The 21,588-nt window shown below is 41.3% G+C and overlaps 1 protein-coding gene across 1 annotated transcript; it reads left to right on the forward strand.

Moving 5' to 3' along the window:
• The first annotated feature begins 1,140 nt into the window (after window positions 1-1,140).
• On the forward strand, window positions 1,141-10,219 carry LOC139594383 (pantetheine hydrolase VNN2-like). Its single transcript, XM_071436405.1, has 8 exons — window positions 1,141-1,825; window positions 3,675-3,930; window positions 4,035-4,165; window positions 5,235-5,427; window positions 6,028-6,319; window positions 7,529-7,902; window positions 8,059-8,229; window positions 9,580-10,219. Exons 2-8 carry the CDS (start codon window positions 3,718-3,720, stop codon window positions 9,697-9,699), a joined length of 1,494 nt encoding a protein of 497 aa, XP_071292506.1. The 5' UTR covers window positions 1,141-1,825; window positions 3,675-3,717; the 3' UTR covers window positions 9,700-10,219.
• Window positions 10,220-21,588: the final 11,369 nt, after the last annotated feature.

Raw genomic sequence — 21,588 nt, forward strand, 5'->3', positions numbered from 1 at the left:
AGACTCCCTCTACAGCTAAGCTGATTTAGCACCACATTGCATCCTGCTTCGCAAAGTAAATCCTCAGGTAGCCCCCACCATCAGGCGGTGGCAGCGGTGGGGACGGTGCTGTACAGGGGCTCAACCACCTCCCTGCACAATCTATTCCAATGCCTGACCATCTCTACAGTGAAAATTTTTTTTTCTAATATCTAACCTGAATCTCCTCTGTCCCACTTTAAGGCCATTACCTCTAGTCCTCTCATTGCAGGCACAGCAGGAGAGACTGGCCTTCACCTCATAGCAAATTCCTTTCAGGAAGTTGTAGAGAGTGATGAGGTCTCCTGTGAGCTTCCTCTTCTCTGGACTAAACAAATCCAACTCCCTCAGCTGGTCCTCATAATGCATGTTTTCTAGACCTTTCAGGAGCCTTGTTGCCCTTCTCTGGACAGGCTCCATCACTCCAATGCCCTTGTTAAAGTGAGAGTTCCAGAACGAAACAGAGCACCAAAGTGCAGCCTCACTAGTGCTAAGTACAGTGGATGATCACTTCCCTGCTCCTGCTGGCCACACTGTTATTGATACAGGCCCAGATGCCATTGACCTTCTTGGCCACCTGGGCACACTGCTGGCTCCTACTGAGCCAGCTGTCAGCCAGCATTCCCAAGTCCATTTCTGCCAAACAGCTCTCAAGCCACTCCTCTCCCAGCCTGTAGCACTGCCTGGGGTTGCTGTGCCCCAAGCGTAGGATCTGGCACTTCACCTTCTTGAACAATTGTCCTTAGTCCATTGGTCAAGTCTGTCCAGCTCTCACTGTAGACCCTTCCTACCCTCACACAGATCAACATTTCCACCCAAGTTAGTGCCATCTAGCCGGTTTTTTTACCCATCCAAGATTTTTACCATGATGCTCTCAAGGTCCTCAATCCCATGTTCTGGAGCTGGTGAGACACTGGGAGTGCAAATATTCTCCAAACTCCAGCACTGATTACCGCTGCTGTGTGCCATATGACCATTTTTGTTTCCAAATGTAAATAGATAGTCACACGGGACATAACAGTGACATGTCTCATATAATCACATGTTTATCAAAAGCCCCAGACAACGTGCTCTGACTCATGGAAGCTCAACATTATTGCTGCTAAAGCCACACTGTCTTAAAACATTGTTCACTATTCGAGTCAGTTACTGTGTGACCACAGACTGATCTCAGTCCAGCAATGGTTTATCCAGTGTGGTCCTCTTCCCATGGGTACAAACTCAGTGCATTCACTGTACTTGTCCCCAGGGAAACTGGTGGGTGATACCACAACTCTCTCCCAGGGAAAGGATCTGGATTTAAGTTATGGCACCTGGGAAGGTCTCATCTTGCAGAAAGGATTCAGCAGGAGTGTGTGGCCAGTCTCAAAGCTGAGAGGTGACTTCTTCAGGTTTGTTCACTGCTGATGCCAGTCCTCTGGATAATGGAATGTGTGTGCAGGTAGGTGTAGGATCTCAGCCCTGAATGTGGTGAGTATCTTGAATCCAGGATTTTGTTCAAGCCATTGTAGTTTGCTTAAGGTGTGTTGAGCATTTTCCTACAGAAGACTGGCAGAAGCCATAATGACACTGAATTCTTTTTGCTACAGAGATTGCATAACACTGATCATTGTGAAATCTGTTATTGTGAGAAGTGAGTCAAGCATACAGAAAGTAATCCTGTGCAAGTCCACCCATCACCCACATACCAGCTCCCTCTGTATAAAAACAAGGCTGCGTGTAACCACCAATAACAATAAACACTTCTTCGAGAGTAGTGCAGAAAAAACCTTTTTGTTACCTGACTGCTGAGTCAGAACCAAAGAAGGTAAGAAACTTGGGTGCCAGATACAAGTGATTTTTGTGCACATGCAGTTTTAGCTTCAAGATTTCTGCCAGAGTGATCTGTGGATATAAGAAAGCACATTGCAATAGGCAAAATTTAGAAATTGTGTGTCTTATTCATGACGGTCTTCCTACAGAGATCTTTGGGGACCAGAGATGTTTGGGGTTTGGTTATTGAGTGGTGGGTGTGCTGATGGTTCTGCTCAGACAACCAGCCTTCCTTGCAGCTCCCCCTAGGATATGCAGCAGCCCTCAAAGCCCCTGCTACTCCAGCCTGTGCTGTGCTGAGCTGGGGTGGCCCATGCTGGGGCCTACCTCTCCCAGCACCTCATGCTCTTGAGTTTGGGGAGGAATGTGTCCATGCTGGTCTCTGCTGAGATTTCCCAAAGTTGTTTTCCTTCTGGGACTCAGGCTTGCTTGAACTGTGTTACTGCAGCAATACTATGCCTGATTTTTTGGTACATCTGGTAAGTAACATGTTTTTTCAGCTGCAGCACAGTGGTGGCTTCTCAGTGACTTCCCTGTGTTGTGTGAGGCAGAATTGCTCAATGCTGGCAGCTCCCTTGCCTTTGATGCTGAGTCTTTCCCGAAAGGGTGATTACATGGGTGTCATCTTTTAGCTACCCTGGGGAATTCCCAGCTTTTGTGCAAGACTTCCTCTGTTTAAAGCCCACTGCCTTTGTCTGCCTGCCACCTCCTCTTGGGTGACTTCCAGGCTCCAGACACAGGGCTTCCTAAAACTTGTGCCTCTGCTGTGCTTTTGGTGCTATCTGCTCTGGAGCCCTGCTATCTGCTCTGGAGCCCTGTGCCCTGAACACAGATGTTGCAGCCAGCTGTGAGCACAATGACATTTTAGAATCATAGACTTGATGAAGTGTTGGCTTCTCCTGAGGAGGCCTTGGTGCTGATAAAGAAGAATCATTCTTTTGGTTGACACTACATAGGGAATAGGAAGATTTTTCAAGGAGGAAGAAGGTTTTGGTTTTTTTTAATTTCTTCTAAGTGGTACATGACAAGTCAGGTTATGCTCCTTTACCCTCACTAAAGTGCCAGAGGCCCTAACTAAGATTTTTCTAGGGATGATCTAAAACTATTGTAGCAATATTCTACTTACAAAATACTATGCTAAAAATTTATTTCCATGAGAAAAAATGGTGCTTTCCATGAGTAATTTCAAGTTGCTTATTGTACAAAATCTTCCTTTTCATAGTAAAGAAAAAAATGTGTTGTCAAATTCTTTCTCACAAAACAAGCAAGTCTGTTAGCTCTAGGCAGAGAGGTCAGCACAATTCAAGGGATAGTTTATACTGCAGTGTGAGCCCAGTGGAGAGGACACTCTCAAGGCACCCACATGAACTGTAACAAGCCATTGGACAAAAGCAGGAGGTATGGCAGGACCACATGTCTCATAAACGTCGCTGAATTGTCTGCGCTCGGGAGCAAGAGGGCTGCACCCCACACAGGTGGTCTGTCTTCAGCTGTGGCTGAAGTTTCCACTGATGGCACCCATGTGCAGCAAGGTTATTTGGAGTAGTGTATCCTAACCAAGGGAGTCTGGGCTTTCCCCGAGATGGGTTCAAAAGCATGGAGAGAGATGCGCAAAGGAAATGTGCAAATGCTCCTTCCAATGAACCCCTTGTACATTAACATGGCTTCTGACAAGCTCTCTTAGCCTTTTGTTCTACTTCTATTTAAAACCTTTCATATTGGCAACAAGATCAGATTCCGAGAAATGCTTCTTTGACTTTTTGGGAGAAATCTCTCAGATTACTTAACAGAAGATTATTGCCAAAGCAAACATATTAATCTTTACTCCTCCTCTTTCTCTCCAGTTTATATTCCCCATGCTGACCCAGGAGCTGGGAGACTGCAGCCATGCTCCCTTCCCAGGCTCTCCTGCCCGCTGTGGTGTTTGCACTCGCAGCCCTTCAGGCCCTTGCCTCCGACACCTTCATGGCAGCCGTCTATGAGCACGCCGTCATCCTGCCACATCCCACCCAGGAGCCCGTCCCTGCCAGCGATGCTTTGGCCCTGATGAACAAAAACATGGATGTCTTGGAAGGGGCCATCAAGGAAGCTGCCCAGCAGGTACGAGGGCTGCCGTGAGGGTTGTCCATTAATGTTTCCTGGTCCTGCTGACCCTCCTGGTTGTCTGTTGATGGGTGCCCTTTAAACGGAGCCTGTTGCGACAGGGTGCCCACATCATTGTGACTCCTGAAAATGGCATCTATGGCTGGCAATTCACAAGAGAATCCATCTACCCCTACCTGGAGGATATCCCTGATCCAGCGGTGAATTGGATTCCCTGCACTGACCCCTCAAGGTGATTCCTTCTGCAGTGGTTTAGGTGATTTCAGCCTGTTATCTCATGGAGTCTTAAGCAGCTCACATTAAATTACTAAGATCTGCTAATTCTTTAATCTATAAAAATTCACAAGTACTGTAGAAATGAGATGCATCAAAAAGAGTTCTTAATTAAATGGTAATGGGAATATGTCAGGTAAGAGCATTGAGACAGTTTTACTTGCAAAAGGACAAAAATGAGGATGTTTTAGGCAAAATAATTATTTTAAAAACATGCGCAAATTTATTGATTCAGATCACTTGTGAAAACCTTCTGTAAGTGGAAGCTATTTTATTATCATGTAGCTGCATAGATCAGACAAGCTGATTCAGTCCTCAGTTCAGGTGGCTGAGTGATTTCTAAACGAAATTGCACAAAATATTAATCTAGATCTGAAAGAAAAATCTTTTGGAAATCCAGCCACTTGCACATCTGCTGTGTTACACATAGAGGTGGTCCCAACGTGTGTCAGCTTGGGACACTGAAAAGACTGAGTTCATGTCTAAGCTAACCTTTTATGTTCTCTTTTGAGGCTTTATGAAGCTAGATTTCAGGAGTCCTCAGCTCTGTAAATGCTGTGCCCACTTTTTACTAAAGGCATACAGACAACAATTATTAAAAAAGGCTAAAATTTTCTTCTGAATCAGGGCTTACAGCTGCTTGATAATTTGCTTTTTAAGCTATTTAAGATTTGTGTCTCTGTACTGATTTATTCTTGTCTTTGCTTTGTGAAGCTCTTCACATCTTTGTATAAATGTTAGCTGGAAACTGTTAGCTGTTATTTTCTATCCACACAGAAAATAACATTGTAAAGGATACAGGAAAGAAGAACACAGGGAGGACATTTTTTAAAGATAAAAGAGACTGGCAATTTAAAATGATGCTATGAACAGAGATGAAAATGAACAAAACCTATGATTTGATCTATTGCTTTTTCAGCATCTGGGGGTGTGCAGTTAATGGTGTAGTAATTCTGAATGCATTACTTTTACATGGGGCACTTAAAATTCTATAAGACTTTTTTTTTCCTTCACTAAAAATGCAATAGATTTGGTCCAGCACCAGTGCAGGAACGACTCAGCTGCATGGCCAGAAATAACTCCATCTATGTGGTTGCAAATATCGGGGACAAGAAGCTGTGTAACTCCAGTGATCCCAGCTGCCCCAGGGACGGTCGGTACCAGTACAATACGGATGTTGTCTTTGACACACAGGGCAAACTGGTGGCTCGCTACCATAAGGTAAGGAAATACTCCAGCATCAACCTCTAATTTATTATCAAAAAATTTTTCAGCTCTCTGGCACCAATTTCAGATGGTTTTATACAGTAATTTTACATTATTATAAAGTGACAACCAATCTAGGATGATTTGATGATCTTATGGACAGAAGGAAAACTAAGTAATTGCTTGACCAGTCAGGCAAATTATTCCCAGGAGCACTGTAGCTGCAGAGTGCGTGCCAGCTGCCAAGCACTTGAGGGCTACATTTATGACAGTAAATGGTAAGAAAACAGTGACAGAATTTTCCATACTCACTAAAGATTAGCTTTTCCTTGATACATTCGTAGCCAACCTAGACAGTGCTTTCTCAGGGGACATCTTGGCCCTTGGTCTTGGAGTATAGCTAATACTGGATGGGCATTAGTGTCAGGAGGTAGATGGGGCACAGCCACCCCATTTTTAGGAGGGAGGGTCAGCTGATTGGATACAAACAAGCTATGCTAGCCAGCTCAGTTACTTCAACTCCCAGTTGTGCATTAAAGCCTGTCTCAGATGCAAAAGCTGTTCATAATCTTACCTTATTTTCAGTTTCTAATACGCCATTTTCTTCACCTGCAGTACAATCTGTTTAGAAGTGAAACTCAGTTTGATTATCCAAAAGAGCCAGAAGCTGTCACCTTTGAGACTCCTTTTGGGAAGTTTGGCATTTTCACTTGCTTTGACATCCTTTTCTATGAGCCTGCCGTGGTCCTGGTGAGCAAGATGCAGGTGGACACTGTGCTCTTCCCTACAGCTTGGATGAATGTCCTGCCCTTTCTGACTGCAATTGAGTTTCACTCTGCCTGGGCTATGGGCATGGGTGTCAATTTACTTTCTGCAAATACTCACAACACCGCCAAGGCAATGACAGGTGAGTTGCATTCAGGAACAGAGAAATCGTTCCCAGATTCAGAAGCAGACAGAAATGTTTTAGTCATAGTGAAGTCTCTGAAAAACAGTGTTTTAATTGGACTAAAGATCTTTGTGATTTGGTACTGAATGCAACAAACAACTTCAGGTAAAGGAATGTTGAATGTTCTGAAAAAGGTAAAAATAGAAAAAAATAGACATTAAGACACTAGACATTTCTAAAAGTAGAAAAATAGACATTGAGTTTTGATAACTTAAAAGTGAAATTTTATTTCATAAAATAGCAAAAAGTTTCACTTAAATTTTCAGTCTCCCATCTAGAGACAGCATTTCCTATTTAAAATTCAATCAACAGCTAAATGGAGAAAAAAATGTTTTTATCAGAACCTAGTAGAGTAAAACCAACAGGAGAATTCCACTTGTATACTGAATAAAACGTTCTCTTTTTTCTTGTGGCTGCTAAGGGCTTTGAGATACTATGTTTTTCTTTGCTCTGAAAATATATTTACTGCTGTGGAGGAACAGAATGTAAGAGAATAGTGCAGAAGGCAATCTCAGCCCTGAGGAGTTGCAGCTGTGCTAATCACCAAAGATTAGGAACAGGCCTGCCCTTAATAGGCCACAGCTGTGTCCAATAAGAAGATGAGTGCTACAAAAGTGTGGGTTAGCTGCTTGAGAAGGGAGTTGGAGTTTGTTGGTTGTGCTGTGAAGAAGAATGAGTCAGTGCTGTGTGAGGAGATGCCTGTGAGAAATCACCAAGAAGGTGTGGGACTTTTGCAATAAGGTGACAACATACTGCCTTTTTTTTTTTTCTTTACTGAGAAAAGGATGTAGCTGCATCTGTTACTCTTCCCTGAATCAAAGCGAAAACTAAAAAGGAGCATTTTTGCCTGCCCTAAATAGATTGAGTTTAGGCCACAGCCCTGTGTGTATTTCAGTGAAACATAACTACCCCCATGATTGTCTCCTTTGTCCAATATGCCACTCTGAGAGCTATGATTTATTTTTAAATGAACCTAAGCTTTAGCACTAGGATGGGTATTTCAGCTTTTAAGTGCTTTAAAGTTATTCCAAAACCTCTCAGTACTGTATTGAATGAAAAGAGTATCACTGAAAAGCAATGCTGGTGTGATGTGGGGGGTGACTGGCACCCCTGCCAAGCCATGCTGTGTGGTGCTGGCTAAGGGGGGGCTGGTGGTGTCCTTGGCAGGCAGTGGGCTGTTCACACCAGAGGGACCTGCTGCCTACCACTACGACAGTGCCACCGAGGAGGGACGTCTCCTGCTGGCAGAGTTGAGTGCACACCCTCGTCTTTCCCCCACCTACCCCCCTGCCATCAACTGGAGTTTGCATGCCACGAGCATTGACAAGTTTCCTGGAGAAAACGACACTTTCTCAGGAACTGTCCGGAAGGATATATTCACTTTCAGAGAACTCGGGCACAAGGATGGAAATTACACTGTTTGCCAAGGAGACCTTTGCTGTCATCTGGTCTACCAGATGTCAAACAAGAGGAGAGATGAAGTTTATGTCCTGGGTGCATTTGATGGGCTTCATGGTTCTCTCATAAAATACCATTGGCAGGTAATTGCATGTTTAGAGGTGAGTGTGGCCACGTGCCAGCTATCTAAAAACATTTGTCCATTACTGCATCCTGGGAACTTTGTTTGCTACCAAATCCAGCTCATGGTTGCTGAAAGCTCAGTGGTGTTTTGCCTTTCTGTCTCCTCCTCCCCACAGATCTGCACTCTGCTCAAGTGTCCCAGCACAAACCTGAGCACGTGTGGGCAGCCCGTGGAGACGGCTCAGACCAAGTTTGAGATGTTCTCCCTCAGTGGCACGTTTAGCACCAGCTACATCTTCCCAGAAGTGCTGTACAGCGGGGTGCAGCTGGCCCCTGGGGAGTTCGAGGTAATGGGACACCCTGGAGCTGCTTGTTGCAAGGTTTCTCACACTGTGGCGCTGAAAATTGATCTGGCAGCAAAGTCCAATCCAAGAACTGCTTTCTTTGGTTCTGCTGTCTGGAACCCAAGGGGACAGATTTAAATGGAGGGTTGAATCAATCTAGCAAATCTGCCTCCCCACTTCAGATCATAAATGAAGAAACCACAACTTTCAATGAGCTGTTTTCTACAGGTTTCCCATAATGGTCATTTTAGGAGAAAAAGAAATAAAATACTCTGAGAAATTGTCCAAACAAAAAAAAAATTACTTAGAAGTATCGTGTGTAAGAGCAGAGATTCTATGCAGTTAAGAATGTTAAAAGTGATTTTTTGAGGGGTTTATGGGGTTTATTTTTTTTTTATGTGGCAGTTCATATTTTATTTTTGGCAAAAGATATTTTCATTCATAAACCTTAGATTAGTTTTATGCAATAGGCTAGATGAAATCCTAATTGATTTGGAAGAAGTATTTAACAGCTTACAAGAGACAATGAAGACAGTGAGAAAGACCTGAAAAATTTTAGGGGAAACAAGGGTGATTTTTTTACGATGTAGGAAATTGAAAAGCATTGTTCACCCTTCATTCTTGTTTTTGAATGAGATTTCTGTAAAAATAGGCACATCAAAGAATTTATTGATATCCTAAAGATATGATTGTGGTCTAATTTTAAAACAATAGGCTGTATTTTCTTAACAAATACATGCTTACCTTTTGTCACAGGGCAAAACAAGTTCTTACAGTGATTGTGGTCTAATTTTAAAACAATAGGCTGTATTTTCTTAACAAATACATGCTTACCTTTTGTCACAGGGCAAAACAAGTTCTTACAGGTGATCACAGTTGGCGTACAGTGATTTCAAATTGATACATAAAAAGGAACTAGGAAAAGCTATATGTGGCCAGTAGCTTGAAATTCTCAATTTCCATCTGAAAATTGTTCTGGGGTCCACAAATCAAAAAATGTTTGAAGTATGTACTAGATGTGCATATGACCTTTGTTTCCTTATATGAGTTACTAAGGGGAATCTAACAAAATAGTTAGTCTCACTCTCACCTTCTTATGAGGTGCAGAAAATGGGCTTTATTTCTAAAGAGAGAGGAAAGCTTAAGGATTTCTGGGTCCAAGAAAGTGTAGGAAGGCTATAATGGGGAGGCTGTGGCAGACCCAGAGAGAATTCTGTTTTCTTTCACTACCATGACTGTTTTTAATAGTGTTGCATCAAAATATTCAGCATCTAAGAACCTATTCTTTCTGTACAATGCAGTATTGCTACTCTGTTAGTCGACTATTAGTGCCATTTTTCCCTTTCCCACCAGGTGCTACGTGACGGGCGTTTGAAAAGCAAGCATGGCACGTCGAAACCGCTTGTAACAGCGACACTTTTTGGAAGGCTTTATGAGAAGGACCAGCCACATCCTCTGCGAATTTCCCTGTAAAATGTCTCCTTAGGAGTAACACACTCACCAGAGACAGGAAGGGAATTTCCTCCTGAAATAGCAGTTACCTTGTATGATTCCTGTTCTACAATATTACACTTCTGCTCAGCACCTGTGGCACTTGGGCTTATTTGGGAGAAAGTGATGTGTTCACCCTGCTGTGTGTGCCTTTTTAACAGGGCTTGAGCCAGTGCAGTTATTTTTTAGTATGCATGATCTGTCACATGAACCTTTTAGTCATAAATTTTGTTTCCCCTGAGATTTCATATAGCTTGATAGGATTACAGTAGAAAGAAGACTGATAACAAAATCTATGAAATGTAGTTTGTCATTTTACTGGAGAATAAATTCTCTCCAAGAAAGCCTTTCTGTCCCTTTTGGCCCTTCCTGTTTTTCAGATTGTATAATCATTAAGTTTCTGCCTTTTTCAGCCTTACAGCCCAATCAACAGTGCCTACTTAACACTCAATGAGCTTTGGCCCCATTCTGACCAAGTACAATAAAGAGAAAACAAAAAAGATTTGAAATTATCTTTAGTGTAATCTTAAAGAGAGAAAGTGGTCCTCAACAACCCACCCAGGTGTTGGGTCTGGCTAAGATAAAGCACATCCAATTCTGCAGTCCCTCTGATCTTGCACCTCTTTGTACATGGCAGATGAGTGTCGGGTCCAGGGCACTTCACATCCAGCTTAGCATACACAACACAGTACTCCAACACCTTCTCCTGCGTATATGGATAATTTCTTCAAAACTGTTAAGATATATGAAATTGGCAATCTTTTAATACCTGAAACACATTTCACCCTGTAGCGTGAGCAATGGGCCTTATTTTGGATTTCTAGCAATGATATATCAAACTTGGCAGTCCTGGGCCTCATTTCTGCCTATCGTATGGAGCAAATGATCTTTGTTTGTATCCACTATGCCTTGGAGTGGTTCCTGTCTCCACACTTATCCCATAGCATTTTACATCTACTGCCATTCTTAGAGCCTGCACCAAAGTTAGCACTGAGCTGTGCTAAATGTGGCATGTAAGAAACACTCTGTGACTTCCCACTCCATGCACATCTATGTATGTTATCCAGAAGTAGTTGAAATCACATGATTTCTGGTTTGCCCCATGCTGCAGAATCTCAGTGTGCAACTTTAGGGGCTCTTTCTGGGAGTGTTTTCACCCTGGAAATAAAACACTTGAGCTTTCACTCAATGGGGGAACTGTACCACTTGGGAGCAGTTACTCAAAACAGACAGGGACTCTAAGTTGTGCTTGCTGGTTCCTTGTTCAGCACCTCGCAAGTGAACACAAAACTCTCTCACATATCGCTTGCTGGCATTTCTGAAGTTCTGGGTACTTCCCAGGTGCACGCAGAGCTGACTGTCTTGGGTTGTCAGAGCTTGACACAAGGTAGGATAAAATAAATATTGCTAGTTAAATACAGGATATCAGGAAAGGACTCTTGTATCTCATCCACTGGCAGTGCAGAAGTCCAGGATTCCTTGAAAATTACACTAAAAGCAATTTTCAAGAATGGCTCACCTGCAGTTTTTGAGATATCCTGCACAACTTTCCTCTCCTGAGAGGGTTCCAAGGGTGCCATACAATGAACCACTGAGGAGTTTATTAAACTCTTTCCCATTTCTGATGACAAAGCAAGAATTTGGACAACCAGAGGATGAAGTTGCATGGACTGTTGCAGCAGCCTCAGAATAGCTCCACCATTTCAATACAGAAGAACAATGAACCCTGCTTTTGGGGGAGGATTCCCTGAAGGGGTTGCAAAAGCCAACCAGATCTTCACCTCAGTGACTGGTGGCCACAACTGTCTAGACAAAGTTCAGGTAACAAAATATGAGGTTTTGTAATAAAAGGAAATTTCAAATGATGCAAATTACAGAAACATTCAGAACAGAGAAACAGAGAGGTCATAAATGCCCAATGCAACAAATGACATTTATCTTTAACAGCAGCATTATTTACTGACTCTGGGACAGATCTGCCAGAGTAGAAAAGTCAAATTAGTTTATAAGTAATTCATGTCAATGACCCCACCCCAAAAGCTACTACAGATGATATCTTAATGAGACCTATCCCTCTCTGAGATGGAAAAGCATGCTCTTCATATATCAATATTTCTTCCTTACACCTTGATGCTGGCCAGAGCAAACAAGACCCACCTGTCCACAGTGTTCTAACCACACAGAAAGAAAAACAAGTTCATAATAAATTTTATTGATGCAAGGCTTCAGATGAAGGTAGAAAAGTACTCAATTTAAACAAATATGATCCAAACCTTGCAGCTACCTTAAGTAAAACTAGTAACAATTTTGGGGAAACTTTGAGTAAAATCTAATGTACTTATTTTGCATATTGAATTAAAGTAAGGAGGCCTTGGGAAAAAATAGAGAAACAAAATCTTAATAAGGAGTTTTAAAGAGAGTAGGACATGACTCTTCAGCCATGTCCTTACACATATATTTAAGTCATCATGACCTCAAGTTATGCATTAAATAATGTGGTACACTGAGGCACAATCAGAGGTCGTGTGATTTTTTAGACCAAGTAATTCAAAGCTAAACATTTATGAACAACTTACATTATCATGGGTGAATTACTGACAGTATGGGACACCATTCCTGAATGGCGCAGTTACAGTGAGTGACAGACAGAATGACAATGACCTGAATTTGAACTGCAGAATTTCTAATTAACCAACAATTGAATTATAACCTGACTTCATCCAGATGGTGTTTGCAATGCCCATGTCCACCACCAGGGCAACAAAGTTGAAAAAGAGAAATCATTTGCATAGGTCAATAAAGAGAGCAGCAGTTATTATAAGGTTTACCACAGCTAATACAGGAATTCTTCTCTGTGGCTTGTGATGGACCATGAAATGTCATGGAGCCCCAACAGATAAATAATTATAGTACACCTTCCAAAAATTAACCTTTTAACACTGTAGACAAACACCACCTCCTACTGAAGCCACAGATGAGCATGACAACATTGCCAAGTGTTGTTTGTCTGTGAATCAGACACAGCTGATAGATGAAAGAGAAACTTTGCATACTGACAACACTATGTTATCTTCCCTTTCAGTCTGGAAAAAAAAACCAGTAGCTGTGAAAGTAATAAAATATTTATTGTAGCCACTCATTACTATAAAGCTTTAAGGGAAATAATCCACCTTCTGTTCAGATATTCTCATGGTAACAGGGAATTTCTACTACAAATATGTACAATATAGGAAATGCATTGTAGCTGCATGATTTTAACTTTGTCTATCAATCTTCATTTGCTGCTACTAATGTTAAAGTTTATTGATAACCTCATAGCCTGGGAGCTGCAATGGTGTCAGGATGCAAAATTAACAAGGAGTATACAAAGCAGGGATAGATTTTAATGTCAAACATACAGTCAATCTTTAGGAAATCCCCTTTCAGAAAAATGGGAGAATAAATATTTGCATACAGTTGGTCACCCAGCTTATGTACTGCAAAACATAATAACATAAAACTAAAAAAACATAATTTGAATACATTTGAAATAGTCTTCAAGATCAAGTGTTGACTTTTGTAACAGCAATTTTGAACATTTATTTCTAAATGAGCATAGGAGTATGAGACACGCTTGAACTTATCAAAGTTAAATACATGGAAACATCAAGGTCAGTTTTTTATAAGATGATTATTTTTCTATTTTGCAATTCACCTTGATGTGTTTTCCAGCCATCTGAGATTGAGTTTTGTAAACTGAAAAAGGTCTATTCAGTTATAGTTTTAGGGCTCTCAGGGGAAAATTCATTGCAGGCAGGAGAGAGGGGCAGTTCAGGCATGACTTTCTTGTCAAACTTATGGATGAGTTTGGAAAAAGCTAATCTTTATTCTGCAACATTTATGAAATTCTTAGACAAAATATAGTACTGACAGACAGTTGCAGTTAAGTTGAACTAAGAAAGTACAGTGAACTCTAGGCCAATGCCATTGCCATGTTACTTACAGACTATTTAGGATACACTCTCCCATGCTTTTTAGAGACCTTTCTAAGTTTTCCATATAGCATTTCTTCCTGTGCTGGCTAAGTGGTGCTATGTAACACCTAAAGCTCTCTTTTCCTTTCATTTTGTCTCTACTAGTAGCCAGAAATCTTGACTTAATGCTCTTTTCATTGAGATCCAATAAAGTCAAATGGGGGCAGTGAGTTTGCTATACTATCACTAAAATCAGTGGTGGTTACATTTAGTTTGCATCTGCTGATTGTGCATGTGCAGAAACAGAGCTGTTCTACATTTAGCTTTGAACTCAGTCATAATCTGTGGGTTTTTCAGTTTCCTCTGCATGGAGACTCTCACACAACTTGACTGGGTTTGGTTATGGTTGGAAGTCATCAACTCTGCCCCAAAGAGTTCAGAGATAGTGACTGATATAGCACCGATCCTGACAAAAGTTAGGTGCACTGATCCTGTGACATTCCCAGTACCTTAGTTTATCACCCAGTTTACAAAGTGTACAAAAATAGATCAAAAAAAACGTACAAACCTTTATTTTCTTCCCATCCCCTTCTTGTTAAGTGGTTGTCTTCTCCAGTTTTCTCAGAGACATTCTTATGCCAAGTTGGCTGCAATAATTACCATAAACAAATGGTGAAAACACATTGTAATTCATTCATGGGAACATTAAAAAAAAAAAGAATTATTCTTGTCTAAGAAGAAATCAAATATATCTGACACTGATTTAACTGATTTACAGGTGGGAAGAGTAAACTGTAAAAACATGGCCATTAATAAATAATGAGATACTTCCTGGTAGCTAGGCTGAAAGACAGAAAGCTTTTGGCAGGTGTGAGTAAAAAAATATGTGTGGTCTTTTCATAACTAGTGTAAATTAAGCGTATCAGATGGCTGTATGTGTGAGGATTGTGTATATATAAAAGCTTAAGTTTAATCAATCATCATTACCTAGAAACAGACTTAGACATTTATTTTGTTGAAGAGTTTATGAGACTATCTTCAGTGTTACACTACACTTTTTAGTTGTTTATTCATGTTAACATTAGCCTCTGTTTGCAGGAATTCGTCCAAGCTCAGCATTAGACTAATCAAGAACAGAAACCTCTTGCACTTTAGGGTTGTGCAACACTTAATGTAACCACTCCTCTATTTTGCCAAGGAAGTCTTACAAAGCCAGTTGTTTTCTTCTGAGCCTTTTCTTATAGATTGTTGTCCCTTCTGTTGCTAAGGATGTGACCTGTATTCCTCCTTGATTTACCAAGGCTCATCATTAGATCTTCATGACTTACAAACATTTGCAAGTAGAGGGGAGAATTGCAGATAAGAACAAAATGCAAAATGGACTACAGGGGGTAAAAAAGGGAGGGAGGAGAAGACAGAGATGCTTTCTCTTCACCAGTCCTTACCTGTATGAACAAAAATGTATGCCAGATGGTAGAGGAACATTTAAACAGCTGAACCTCCTGTTGCCATCTGTTCCCTCTAAGTGTCTTGTGTATTGTCAGGAGCTAGCTAGTCAGTAAGAATTTGATAACAACTCATAAATCAAGTTCAAATCGACTTCAGTACACCCTTACCTCTTCTTCAGTGACCTGGTATTCAACTGATATACAGCACCTACTGAAAAGATAAATAAAGCTTTTCTGGTGAAAAATGTGGGCTGCCCAGGCATGTCTTCCTGAGCAGAGGGTCAGCAAGAAAGGGTACAGCCTCTGGCACTGGTAATTTCTGCACTAGTTGTGTTGCTGTTTCTGCAGTGCCATGATACTGCTGATGTTCATGCACAGCATCACTGCTTCCTACAGCAAGAAATGGCTGCAGAAGGGAAAGATGGCCCTGGAATATTGCCCCCTTAAAAATGGCCCATAGCGCATTAGCACTGGCATCTGCAGCCTGTTGGGCTTGCAAATGCACTACTAGAAACAGTCAGAGTCAATATTTCTAGGAAAATAGCATGTGTTTACTGTAGTCAAATCCAGCATTTGTGAAAGGAACAGAGAACAGTCCATGAGAAGGCAAGATAGAGGACATAATTTATTGGCATATAGGTCTTTATTAGCAATTTTATCTCTCAGTGGCTTCCAGTAGAGTAGACACACTTCCAGACCAGAATGTGACATTTCAAAACTTTCATTTCACCATCAGTTGTCCTTCTTGTTCAGCCTTACATCCTTTGTGCCCCCTTGCCAGTGCCATACTTTCCTAAGTCCAAAGCTTATTTCAACCCCAAATGTCCAGGGGAGAAGTTGCAGTCCAATGCCCACATGTCCTGCTAAAGGCTCAGAGAAACCTCTGGGGAGCAGGAGCTGAAAGGCCTGGCTCTCCATCAAAGCAGCCCATCAAACGACACACACAAACTGACCCAAAGTGGGTCATTCTTTTCTCTGGGGTTGCTTTTTTTTCCTGTAAGGATGCTCCTTCTTGGGTTCCACAGCAATACTAAAACTATTGTTTGAGGATGGGGGATGCTGTCATTGAGCTGCAGGTATAGTTCTCTGTTATGGTAGAAGTATGTAAATAGGAAACCAGCAGCTCTTAAGTTCCTGCTACAAAGTATATAATATAAACACCTGAGCATCATAAATAAACAGCTAGCAAAATTTTTCATTAGAAGGAAACGATGTCATTTAATCAGTTTTGTTGTCAGACACTGTCAAAGTATTGTGCTTAGAGCTTTTGGGTAATATCCACTCTGGGATAGGCAATTCGAATTTTTAAAGATAACTGAAAGTGTTAAAGTTTGTCAGCATCACACAAAACTGAAAGGAGGAAGTGAAATATTGGGTAATCTTAAAAACTGTTCAGTGCTATTAGCTCCATCTAATGTGTGTTCCTTGACCACAATAAACATTTCCTTCACTTTGCATGCTTCTTTTAATGAAAGAAGCCTGGCTTTAGCTTGCTTCAAATTGATTCATCTTTGCATATGCTAGTGGCACAAGCCACTATTACATGCTTATCTTTTCTGGATATTTAAGATTTACGTCATCCTGTTGATGAGATTTTTCCAGCAGGCTCTGAACCAGTCAGACCAAGCATGCAGCCACTTAGTTGGGAGAATTGGTGTGGGATGAGTCAGTTCCACGCTGTATCTGCAGCCTGTGCTGGTTGGTGATGAGGAAGTGACTCCTGTGCTGTATCATCTCCGAGGCATGCTGTCCGGAATACGGTGAGCTGCTGATTTGCTAGTCTGGGATGTAATTTTCTTTCAAAGATGAATCTCCTACGATTAGCACTGAAGATAATGGTTGTTATTCTGCAGAGCTCTTTCTGTAGTGAACAGCAATAGCACCAACAGCAGTAAGTATGATTTAAAAGTATGATTTTAAAAGCCATTCATTCCCAATGGCTGAAAGAAAAACATAGGTGGGGGCAAAGCTCTTTTCACACACAGCTATGAATTCAGAGTAAGGCTCTTTCCTTTCTATGAAGTTATTAGAGGGGCAGAAAGATGCAGAATGGGATTGTACCTTTTCACTGTTCAGTGCTTCCTTCCTCTGTCTTCTTGGAAGTGGTGTTCAGAGGCCAGCAAATACCAACAAAGCAGTTACAGCCAGTAGCTGCAGTTTGTTCCTGTTGGATTGATGGGTGCAGAGAAGCACTGGCAACGCACAAGGGACCTGCCCCACTGTGCCTCTGCTCTGTGCAGCAGCTGCAAGGATTCACTTGCCCTGCTGGAGTGAGGGGAAAGGGGCTGCTCCTGCCCTCAGGAGCCCTGAGAGAAGCTTTTGCTGCAGAGTGAAGGCAATGGACCACGTTATGGCATTACTTACTAAGACTACCAAATATGTAGAATCCCTCACCCTGTGCAGAGATAGTTTCTTGGTTTTGGATGGATGTGTTTTGCTTTGCTATTAAAACATTATTTTCTTGGAATCTCTTACTCCTCTGTGCATTTCAGAGGTTTGCATTTATGTTGGAGTTTGGATTTATAGTCCTTAGCCTAAGCACTACTTGCAGAAAGAGCACAAACATTGCTTTACTCTGTATAAACAGCTGGCTTTACTTGGCAAGGAAAAATGATGTTTTCTACTGAAAACTAGGAATAGGAACCGTGGGAAAATGTTTACAGCTCAATCATCTCATCTATTGTCCAAATTCCTCTGGTACAAATCTGGGCTAATTTCAGACTGTCTTCAGTGGAACTGCACCAGGTTTGCACAAGAAGCATTCAGATTAGTAGTTGCAAGACCTTCTTGTTTAACCCCTATAAAGAAATAATTATTTTGTACTACTAGCTTATTGGGAATTTGAGAATTTCCTCCCAGATTTCAAGCATGTAAATGGAAACTTAGGAAGATTTTTTTTATATTGTGCTCTTCTTTTTTTTCTTTTCCCCTAAGAAATGCATACAAGATGAGTGGAGTTATACACTTTCAAAACTCCTCTTCAGCCATAGGGCCATCTTACAGCCTCCGTGGTTCCCCTAACAGAGAAACAGTTTTTAAAATGAACTGTGTGAAAATGAGAAACTTTCTGCTGATGGACCACAGAAATGCAAGCTAAAAGAATCACAGTAGAAACCAGTGCTTTCCTGACTTTTTTTTCACAGTAACAGTTCTCATTCTCAGGTCCTTTTCTGTTCTTTCCCACTTCCAGTGTTCCTTCCACAGTTTTGTGTAAGAAGGACAAGATAACTTTTCAACACATTTTTCAAATGTTTTGGTTTTAATGTCTGAAAAAAGTGCTATCTCCATTCCCTTCTGTGCTGTTTTCCATTTTAATTACTTTATGTTTTAAAGACAAACAAACAAGGAGAGTAGATCACCCACAGTATTCTAGACGTTGTGGCATCTCTCTTTCTTGTTTTTCCAGAATTCTGAAAGCTACTTATTGCAGAAATGTAACTTTTCTTTAGAAAAAAAAAAAGCCACAGCAACAATTTCGCAGAAAAGTTTTTGCTTTGAATTTTGATGTATAACTGCTTTACTATACTACAGATTCAAAAGACTGCTAAACACTGGCAATTTGTAAGTGCTTTGAGTTCTCACAAAAACAGTTTGGCATGTTTCTCTTTGATATTTTAAGGAGCAAGTCTGAGAATATTTTCGTGACATAAATATTTGGAATATTTTTTCCACATCAGCTTTAAGGCACAAGAAAATGCCTGTTTGAAGCGTCTGCACCAACAGAGTGAAAGCTTGTTACCACAGTGTTCCTTCTCACTCCAAATTAGTTGACAATTTGGCCTGCTTAATTACCTAATTAAGGTTTTGATATATCAAAACTTTCTGCTTTATGTTCCTTTCAGTCAACATACCATTAAATATCACCGTTCCCATGCTCACATCTCCCCCTAGATCTGTGGTTCACTCCTTTCCATGCGTGTGTGTCTTGCAGTGCAATTTTGCTGCAAGCCAGGAGATGGAGGGAAGGGCTCCCTGACCAGACACACAGCCTGGGCACAGGAGGAGGCAAAGCAAAACCCACCCTCTGTTGGGGTATCACTCACCTGGGGTCACCAATTGTTATGATGTTTTGAGGGTCCCCAGGACGAGGTGAGAGATGAGAATCGACTCCAAGTTCTCAGAAGGCTGATTTATTATTTTATGGTATTATATTATATGAAAAAAAATGGTATACTAAAACTATACTACAGAAAGAGAAAGGAGACATCAGAAGGCTGGACAAGAATGAATAATAAAAACCTGTGACTCACCAGAGAGTCTGACACAGCTGGACTGGGATTGGTCATTAAGTAAAAACAATTCACATGGAACCAATCAAAGATGCACCTGTTGGTAAGCAACCTCCAGACCGCATTCCAAGCAATCAGATACTGTTTACATTTCTTTTCTGAGGCTTCTCAGCTTCTCAGGAGAAAAATCCTGGTGAAGGGATTTTTCAAAAAATATCATGGTGGCAACCGTCCATGGCTGGCTGCTGCCTGCCCCTCTGCAGCAGGGCACGCCTGCTCAGGGCAGGAGAAGGCTCCCCAGCCCCAGGAGTTCCCCCAGAGGTTTGCAGGTTGCTGCCGGGGAGATGCCTCTGGAACAAGCACTTGAAGCAGAGCTGCCATTCCAAAAAATGCCCTTGAGTTTTGTCCCTGTGTTACTCAAGGCACAGAGCGTGGAGGGTGGTGGGAGAGCCCTGTGTGCATGCATGGATGGTCTTGGACTGAGTGCCCATAATGAGCTGGCTGCCAGACTTCTTTAGAATAACGACTTGTACAGAGTCATGTAAAATGGGTTTGTTCCTCTAAATTTTACCTTCCTATAAAATGCGTATGTGGCAAGACAGTAGTAACCAAGGCCCAAACCTTCACTCCTCAAAGAGAAGTGCCTGGCTCTGAGGCAGCACAGAGCATCTCAGAAGGATGAAGGCCTCTTTCACAGACCAGTATTTGGGACCTAATATGTCTTTTTCACTTTTCCCCAGCTGTCACCATGATATTTTCTGAAAAATCCTCTTTGCCCAGGATTTTCTCCTGGGAAGCTAAGAAGCCTCAGAGAGGAATGAAAACAATAATTATCGGATTGCTGCTCCTCTGTTTGCTGCTTTGGAATGTGGCTTGGACATTGTTTACCAACAGGTGAATGTTTGATTGGTTCCATGTGAATTGTTTTTTCTTAATGACCAATCATGGTCCAGCTGTGTTGAGGCTCTGAAGAGTCACGGGTTTTTCTTTACCATTCTTGTGAAGCCTTCTGATATATCCTTTATCTTTCTTTAGTATAGTTTTAATATAGCATTCTTTAGTATAATATAATATAATAAAATAATAATCTGACTCACTTAGAGTCAGATTCTCATCTCTCACCGTGTCCTGGGGACCTCACAAACACCACACCCAGCTCTGAAGAATTGGACCTGACTCCTCTCCTCAACATATCCTCTCAACACTCTCCAGTGATTTCTCTCTCAGCCTGATCGTTGTTTCTGCACTTTTTTTAGTTGTCAAACTCTCTTTTTATAGCAAAGAGAACCTTGTAGTGCAAAACCTCAGTCTATATACGAGAGCAGCCTCAAAAAAAAAAAAGACAAAAGAAAGAACTGAGTTGTATGTACCCATTTTGATTTTTGTGCACATAACATAATAAGGTAGCTGTTATGTTTGCCCAATTATCCCATCATAAAAAAATCAAACAATATTTGAGATAGCAGCAATTTTAATTGAATAGTTTAGAAAATATATATTGACAATATAATTTTATTAAAAATAAGGGATAATTTGGTTCCAATAATAGCACATAAGCAAAAGATAACCGCGGGGTACGGAGTGCAGGGTTCTGGACCCTTGTCACCTCATGAACAAGCTTGCCAAGTGAAGATTCCCCCCTTATATGCCATGTGTCAATGCCATCTCCTCCCATTTTCGATTCATCACACTTCTACCTCTGCCCTCATCACCACCTTTACTGCACATGCTCCACTACTCGTTTTGGTGGTCGCACAAGTCTTTGGGGGTCATCACTGATGAAGACCTCTACTCTTCCTCTTTGTCCTTTAATTCACCTTTTGGTTACGCATGCGCACCAAGCCACTACAATGTAAGCCAAAACGAACATATTACTGCATTTAAGCATCAAATCAATAAATCTCTTATAGCTGGCATTTTCCTGGGACCCAACCAGATTTTCCCCTCTTTTTGTTAATTTTTAGTAACTGTTATCTCTTGCTTTTTCCTCCTGTCCTTGAACATCTGCAGGGAGGGAGGGGTGGAGCCCCTCCTCTCCCTTTCTTTCTCGGCATTACAACTTTTAACTGTCTTATTATTCCCAAATATTAATTACTGTATCAATATTGATTACTGTTTCAATTTTGTCAGCACGAATCATACCTATTTACCACATAGCTAACCCAGGTCATCAAAAGAATTTGCAAGTAGTATCTTAACCCACCTTGTTGTATATGCCCTCGAGGCACCCAGCTTAGCTGG

The sequence above is a fragment of the Agelaius tricolor genome, unplaced genomic scaffold (genome assembly GCF_023055355.1).
Source record: "Agelaius tricolor isolate 1412-34295 unplaced genomic scaffold, bAgeTri1.0.p SCAF_1, whole genome shotgun sequence".
Classification (NCBI taxonomy): domain Eukaryota; kingdom Metazoa; phylum Chordata; class Aves; order Passeriformes; family Icteridae; genus Agelaius; species Agelaius tricolor.